The sequence below is a fragment of the Bos javanicus genome, chromosome 7, assembly GCF_032452875.1.
Source record: "Bos javanicus breed banteng chromosome 7, ARS-OSU_banteng_1.0, whole genome shotgun sequence".
Taxonomy (NCBI): Eukaryota; Metazoa; Chordata; class Mammalia; order Artiodactyla; family Bovidae; genus Bos; species Bos javanicus.
The window spans coordinates 8,292,064-8,300,244 of NC_083874.1; the positions used below are offsets into that span (position 1 = coordinate 8,292,064).

The window sequence follows — 8,181 nt, forward strand, 5'->3', positions numbered from 1 at the left end:
GCAACTCAAGAAGGTAAACTACTGTTCCTCAGTGTTGTTCTTCAGTACTCTGTGACTCTGTAGACTGAAGCACAACCAGGCTCCTCTGTCTTCCACTGTTTCCCGAAGTTTGCTCAAATTCATGTCCATTGGATTGGTGATGCTATCTAACCATCTCATCCTCTGCTGCCCGCTTTTGCTTTTTCCTTCAATCTTTCCCAGCATCAGGGTCTTTTCCAATGTCTGCTCTTTGCATCAGGTGGCCAAAATATTGGAGCTTCAGCATCAGTCCTTCAAGTATATATTCAGGGTTGATTTCTTTTAGGATTGACTGGTTTGATCTCCTTCCTGTCCAAGGGACTCTTAAAAGTCTTCTCCAGCACCACAGTTCCAAAACATCAACTTTTCGGTGCTCAGCCTTCTTCATGGTTCAACTCTCACGTCCGTACATGACTACTGGAAAAATGATAGCTTTGACTATATGGACCTTTGTTGACAAAGTGGTGTCTCTGCTTTTTAAATACACTGTCTAGCTTTAAAACAATATCCATGGCCTCTGTGTGGGGAGTCCCCATGACCACCTTCAGATGTGATGATATACCAGAAGGACTCATAGAACTTGAAAAAGCTGGGATACTCTCATTTATGGTTTACTGCCCTGAAAAGACACTTTGAAATCAGCAAAGGCAAAAGATGCAGGTGACAAGGGTCCAGAAGAGATTAGATGTGAGCTCCCATTTGTCCTGTCCCAGGGGAATTGCATGACTAGCCCTTAATTCTTTCAGCAGCGAGGTGTGACAACACGTATGAAATACTGCCAACCATGGAAGCCCACCTGAACCGTGGTGTCCAGAGTTTTTATCCAGGTGTGTCACATAGGCATGGAGTTCCTGCTGCCCTTCACAGCTCATTGTTGAGTCCCTCCAGTGTTAGTCACTCAGTCATGTTTGACTCTTTGTGAACACATGGACTGCAGCCCACCAGGCCCCTCTGTCTGTGGGATTCTCCAGGTAAGAATACTAGAGTAGGTAGCCATTCCCTTCTCTGGGGGGTCTTCCTGACCCAGAGATTGCAGGCCTCCTGCAGTAGCAGGTGAATTCTTTACCATCTGAGGCACCAGGGAAGCCTGAGTCCCTCCAGAGGTCAAACTAATATAGCATTGCCCTGGGTCCCAGGTGAACAAAGCCTGGCTTCCCCGATGGCTCAGTGGGTAAAGAATCTGCCTGCAATGCAGGAGACACAGGAGGCGCAGGTTTGATCCCTGGGTCAGAAAGATCCCCTGGAGCAGAAAATGGCAACCCACTCCAGTATTCTTGCCTAAAAAATCCCATGGATTGGTGGGCTACTGCAGACATAAGTGAGCCACTACGCACAAACAGTATAGCATTGCCCTGGGTCCCAGGTGAAAAAAAACGGGCATTCACCATCAACCAGACTACCTGGCATGGATTAAAGCCCCAGGTAAACAAAGACACTTTTATTAGGCAGGATATTCCAGGGGTTCAGAGGTCATGTTTCAAGAAGCAGTCTAGGGCCAGTGCTTTCTTTGGGATGTACAGGCTTTGAGCACCCCTTATCCTCCACGTTAAACCTTTTACTTCATACACCTCGTTGTTGGGAACTGGGGAAGCAGGTCCCATGGAGATGAGTAGTGAGGACTTGTAACCCCAGCACTTGACCCCTGGGACTAATTGGCCTGGACAGTCCCAGGCTGGCCCCAGGGGGCCCCTTATATGTAACGGTGGATGTCAGAGTTTAACCATTATTTTCTTGCAGGCTAATGAACCAGGTGGGAAATTACATGAGACCTTACTAAAGGTGTGGGGAGAACAAGGAAAAACAGAAGGTAACATGATTATAACTGCTATAAATATAACTCAACTCCATGATCCTTTTGTCTAAGAAATATAATATTAATTTTTTCTAAATCGAATTAAACTTCACTTGAGCACTTACCTCTACTAAAGGCGGGGGAGGATAGGGTGGGAAATTCAAACATGTGTAGGTTTTGGGATGCTCCATCCTCCATTTCTTAAAGGTCTGAAGAGAATTCTTGAGCATAAGCAACTGAGAGAACTTGAGAGAAGCACTTCATAAATCTTTAATTTATTTATCTTACCATGGAACCAAAATCACTGTGAATGGTGTTATTAAAAGATGCTTGCTCCTTGGAAGAAAAGTTATGACAAACCTAGACAACATATTAATAAAGCAGAGACATCACTTTGCCAACAAAGGTCTGTGTAGTCAAAGCTATGGTTTTTCCAGTAGTCATGTACAGGTGTGAGAGTTGGACCGTAAGGAAGCTGAGGGCCACAGAATTGACGCCTTCAAATTGTGGTGTTGGAGAAGACTCTTGAGAGTCCCTTGGACAGCGAGGAAATCAAATCAGTCAATCCTAAAGGAAACCAACCCTGAATATTCATTGGAAGGATTGATACTAAAGCTGAAGGTCCAGTACTTTGGCCACCCGACTTGAAGAACCGATTCATTGGAAAAGACTGTGCTTCTGGGAACGATTGAGGGCAAGAGGAGAAGGGAGCGACAGAGGATGAGATGGCTGGATGGCATCATTGACTCAATGGACATGAGTTTGAACAAACTCTGGGAGATAGTGCAGGACAGGGAAGCCTGGTGTGCTGTAGTCTGTGGGGTCACAAAGAGTCAGACATGACTTAGTGACTGAACAACAACCACTGGAGACAATTATGGTAAGAGTTGAGAAATAGTCCATGAGAAGACAAGAAGCTCATCCACTTGTAAAATATTCAACTCTACAATGGACTTGGGGAACTTTGCCTGAGATCCCAGTGTTAAACTAGCATTTCAGCTTTTATCTCTATCCACCCCATGGTCAGTGTTCTACGTCCCCAGAGGGCTCCTATGGAAGCAGGGTATGCTAGTTCTTTAGGGCTGCCGTGACAACATACCACAGATTGAGTGGCTTAAACAATAGAATTTTTCCCTCATCGTTGTGGATGTTAGAAGTCCTAAATCTAGGAGTTTCCTGGTGGTCCAGTGGCTAAGACTCTGCACTCACAATGCAGGGGGTCCTGGGTTCTATCCTTGGTCAGGGAACTAGATCTCACATTCCATAACTAAGAGTTTTCATGCTTCAATGAAGATCAAAGATCCTGCATGCCACACCTAAGACCCAGAACAGCCAAATAAATAAAGTCACGTCTTTTCATGAAGATGGCACCGAAGGTGAAGAAGGAAGCCCCTGCCCCTCCGAAAGCTGAAGCCAAAGCAAAGGCTTTGAAGGCCAAGAAAGCAGTGTTGAAAGGTGTCCACAGCCATACAAAAGAGAAGATTTGGGTGTTACCCACCTTCTGGCAGCCCCAAAACACCACTGCTCAGGAGGCAGCCCCAATGTCCTCAGAAGAGCGCCCCTAGGGGAAACAAACGACCACTATGCCATCATCAAATTCCCCCTCACCACCAAGTCAGCCATGAAGAAAATAACTGGTATTCACTGTGGAAGTCAAGGCTAACAAGCACCAAATTAAACAGGCTGTGAAGAAGCTCTGTGACATTGATGTGGCTGAGGTCAATGCCATGATCAGGCCTGACAGAGAGAAGAGGGCATATGTTCGACTGGCTCCTGACTGTGATGGTTTGGATGTTGCCAAAAAAATTGGGATCATCTAAACTGAGTCCAGCTGGCTAATTCCAAATATAAAAGTTTTCACTGTGTTAAAACAACAACAACACAAACAGCGAAGTGATGGATGCAGATGCCAGCAGTGTCAGTTTCTGTTGAGGCCTCTCTCCTTGGCTTGTAGATGGTTGTCTTTTCCTTGTGTCTTCACATGGTCTTCCTCCTGTGTGTGTCTGAGTCTTAATCTCTTCTTCTTAAGGAAACCAGTCAAATTAGAGTAGGGCCCACCTGAATGAATTCATTTTAACTTGCGTGCACGCTCAGTTGCTTCAGTCGTGTCTGAGTCTTTGCGACCCTATAGACCATAGCTCCAGAGGCTCCTCTGTCCACGGGATTCTCCAGGCAAGAATACTGGAGTGAGTTGCCATGCCCTCCTCCTGGGGATCTTTCTGACCCAGGGATCTAACCCACATCTCTTATATCTCCTACATTGGTAGGCAGGTTCTTTACCACTAGTACCACCTGGGAAGCTTATTACTATGGCTTGAAGATCCCATCTTGAAATTCAGCCACATTCCCAGGTATAGGGGGTTAGGACTTCAGCATATGAATTTTGTAGAGGACACAACTCAGGTCATCACACAAAGTGTGACATACTGTCAAGGGATCCATGACCCCATTGCCTCCAATCCTTAGAACCCCTTCCAGCTCTATTTTCTTTATAAGCCTGCATTTTAAAGAATAAAGAAACTAGGGAAAGATAGATCATTTTTTTTTGGCGGGGGGGACTGTGGTTTGGATTTGATTTTATCCCATGGGTAAAAGGAAGTATAGACCTTAAAATTTTTTTTTATTTTGTATTTGAGTATGATTAAGGGGCTTCCCTTAAATACACAGAAGAACTGTACAAAAAAGATCTTCACGACCCAGATAATCACGATGGTATGATCACTCACCTAGAGCCAGATATCCTGGAATGTGAAGTCAAGTGGGCCTTAGGCAGCATCACTACGAACAAAGCTAGTGGAGGTGATTCCAGTTGAGCTATTTCAAATCTTGAAAGATGATGCTGTGAAAGTGCTGCACTCAATATGCTAGCAAATTTGGAAAACTCAGAGGTAGCCATAGGACTGGAAAAGGTCAGTTTTCATTCCAATCCCAAAGAAAGGCAATGCCAAAGATGGCTCAAACTACCACACAATTGCACTCATCTCACACACTAGTAAAGTAATGCTCAAAATTCTCCAAGCCAGGCTTCAGTAATACATGAACCGTGAACTTCCAGATGTTCAAGCTGGTTTTAGAAAAGCAGAGGAACCAGAGATCAAATTGCCAACATCCGTTGGATCATGGAAAAAGCAAGAGAGTTCCAGAAAAACATCTATTTCTGCTTTATTGACTATGCCAAAGCCTTTGACTGTGTGGACCACAATAAACTGTGGAAAAGTCTGAAAGAGATGGGAATAGCAGACCACCTGACCTGCCTCTTGAGAAACCTGTATGCAGGTCAGGAAGCAACAGTTAGAACTGGACATGAAACAACAGACTGGTTCCAAATAGGAAAAGGAGTTCGTCAAGGCTGTATATTGTCACCCTGCTTATTTAACTTATGTGCAGAGTACATCATGAGAAACACTGGGCTGGAAGAAGCACAGGCTGGAATCAGGATTGCTGGGAGAAATATCAGTAACCTCAGATATGCAGATGATACCACCCTTATGGCAGAAAGTGAAGAGGAACTAAAAAGCCTCTTGATAAAAGTGAAAGAGGAGAGTGAAAGAGTTGGCTTAAAGCTCAACATTCAGAAAATGAAGATCATGGCATCTGGTCCCATCACTTCATGGCAGATAGATGGGGAAACAGTGGAAACAGTGTCAGACTTTATTTTTTTGGGCTCCAAAATCACTGTAGATGGTGATTGCAGCCATGAAATTAAAAGACGCTTACTGCTTGGAAGGAAAGTTATGACCAACCTAGAGAGCATATTGAAAGGCAGAGACATTACTTTGCCAACAAAGATTCATCTAGTCAAGGCTATGGTTTTCCCAGTGGTGATGTATGGATATGAGAGTTGGACTGTGAAGAAGGCTGAGTGCCGAAGAATCGATGCTTTTGAACTGTGGTGTTGGAGAAGACTCTTGAGAGTCCTTTGGACTGCAAGGAGATCCAACCAGTCCATCCTAAAGGAGATCAGTCCTGGGTGTTCATTGGAAGGACTGATGCTGAAGCTGAAGCTCCAATACTTTGGCCACCTCATGTGAAGAGTTGACTCATTGGAAAAGACCCTGATGCTGGGAGGGATTGGGGGCAGAAGGAGAAGGGGATGACAGAGGATGAGATGGCTGGATGGCATCACCTACTTGATAAACACGAATTTGGGTAAACTCAGGGAGTTGGTGATGGACAGGGAGGCCTGGCATGCTGTGATTCATGGGGTCGCAAAGAGTCGGACACGACTCCACAACTGAACTGAACTGAAGTAATTCAAAGTTATCTCATTTCAAGACCCTTAATTAAATTGGCAAAGAAGCTCTTTCTAAAAAGGTCACATTCACAGGTTCTGGGTAGGCATACCTTTTGTGATGTTTCCTATAAAGCCTATGTGGTACAGGAAATGTAGCTCAGTCCAGTTAAGACAAAGATTTTAGTGATCCCAGGAAATAGAGCCGTGAGTCAGGCAAGAGAATACAGCCATAAAAGGTGTGTTTATCAAGCCAGTTACCACCACAATCGACTGGTGGACTTCTGCTGTAGAAAGACAGGGAGCCAGTACAAACATATATGCCACAGACTTATCTTACCCAATGTGCAAGTGATTTATACACCAACTCCTGTTGCTCTCTGGTTAAGGAGTGATTCCTGGGACATTAATTCTCTGAACATGGGCAGGGCAGGCTAGAGAAATCCCTTAGGCAAAGGATGCAGATACGAAAGTTGGAAGCCAGACAGAATGTGCTGAAATGATAAATGATGAAAGAATATCTTTTATATTGTATTTATCCATTCCACCTTCCTGGGATGCAGTTGCAGTGGCTGCAAGGGCAGAAGCCATTTTGTGACCACGAGGGTGGAAGACTCATGCTAGAGCTAGAGCAGAAAAGCACAAAGATCTTAAGTACTTGAAGGCCAGCTTTGAACTGTTTAGCTCCAGACTTCATGTTTCAGAAATGAATATACATCACTAAGTTTTGATGTGACTGAAAGTTATTCATAAAAAATGCACTTCTTCCAGTTGATTTGATTCACATAGCCTCAGAAAACATCTCTATAAATGAGTTTGCAGGGCAACATTTCCCTAATAGGTATACATCCCCTCACTGTGAAGATATATATTAAAAACATGAGATTTAGTTTATTTTTTAAGAAATTTAAATCATGACTAAATGTAACAGAAAATATCAGGTTCAATTTATATGAAGTTAAAATTCATATGGTTACAAATTGAAAAAGGGAACCAAAGATATAGTATGAAGGAAAATAGAGAGGGCTGTGAAGACCCAAGGAAAGTTTTTCTTTAAAAAATGAGTATTAGGAAAGAGAAAAGCATTAAATGAAGGAAGCCAGGATGTCTGACCCTCAATATTATGGGCTCAGTTACTTATGAGAGCCCTCTGAAGACCCTGTGAATAAGAGATGGTGCCCTGCTGATGAGTCTCCCTAGGGCCCCCTTCATGTCCCTGTTCCTCAGACTGTAGATGAAGGGGTTCAGCATGGGGGTGACCATGGTGTACATCACTGAGGCCACCAGACTTGTCCTAGAGGATGAAGTGACTGCAGAACTGAGGTAGACCCCTAGGCCTGTGCTATAGAACAAGGAAACCACCGAGAGGTGAGACCCACAAGTGGAAAAGGCTTTGTACTTCCCCCTGGCTGATGAAATTCTCAGGATGGAGGAGAAAATCTTAGAGTAAGAAAAGAGGATCCCAGAGAGAGGAGTAATACCTAAGATAATAGTCATAAAATACACCACTGTGTTATTGATGATGGTGTTTGAACAGGCAAGCTTTAGGACTTCAGGAAGATCACAGAAAAAGTGTGTGATCTTCATGCTTCTGCAGAAGGACGGCCTCACAAGGGTTAAGGTCATGAGCAGGGAGCCTGTGACACTGAGGCTCCAGGACCCCAGAGCCAGCAGCCCACAGAGCCAGGGGTTCATGATGACCATGTAGTGCAGGGGGTGACAGATGGCCATGAAGCGGTCATAGGCCATCACGGCCAGGAGTAAATTGTCCAGGCATCCAAACACAATGAAAAAAAAAGCCTGGCTGAGGCAGCCTGCATAGGTGATAACTTGACTCTGTTTCTGGATGTTCCACAGCATCTTTGGGATGGTGGTGGAGGTGAAACCGATGTCAGCAAAGGACAAGTTGGAGAGGAAGAAGTACATGGGGGTGTGGAGGTGGGAATCTGAGATGATGGCTAGGATGATGGCCAGGTTCCCAGTGAATGTTACCAGGTACATGGACAGAAACAGCCCGAAGAGGAGACGCTGCAGGTTTGGGTCCTCTGTGAATCCCAGGAGGAGAAAGCTTCTGACTCCTGTTTGGTTTCCTCTTTCCATGAGTCTGCTGGGCTTGCCAACAAGGAGGAAAAAAGCAATA

At 44.6% G+C, this 8,181-nt stretch overlaps 1 protein-coding gene across 1 annotated transcript; it reads right to left on the minus strand.

Annotated features, from left to right (window-relative positions):
* Positions 1 to 7,178: 7,178 nt before the first annotated feature.
* Positions 7,179 to 8,181, minus strand: LOC133251793 (olfactory receptor 7C2-like). Its single transcript, XM_061424583.1, has one exon. It carries the CDS (start codon positions 8,139 to 8,141, stop codon positions 7,179 to 7,181), a length of 963 nt encoding a protein of 320 aa, XP_061280567.1. The 5' UTR covers positions 8,142 to 8,181.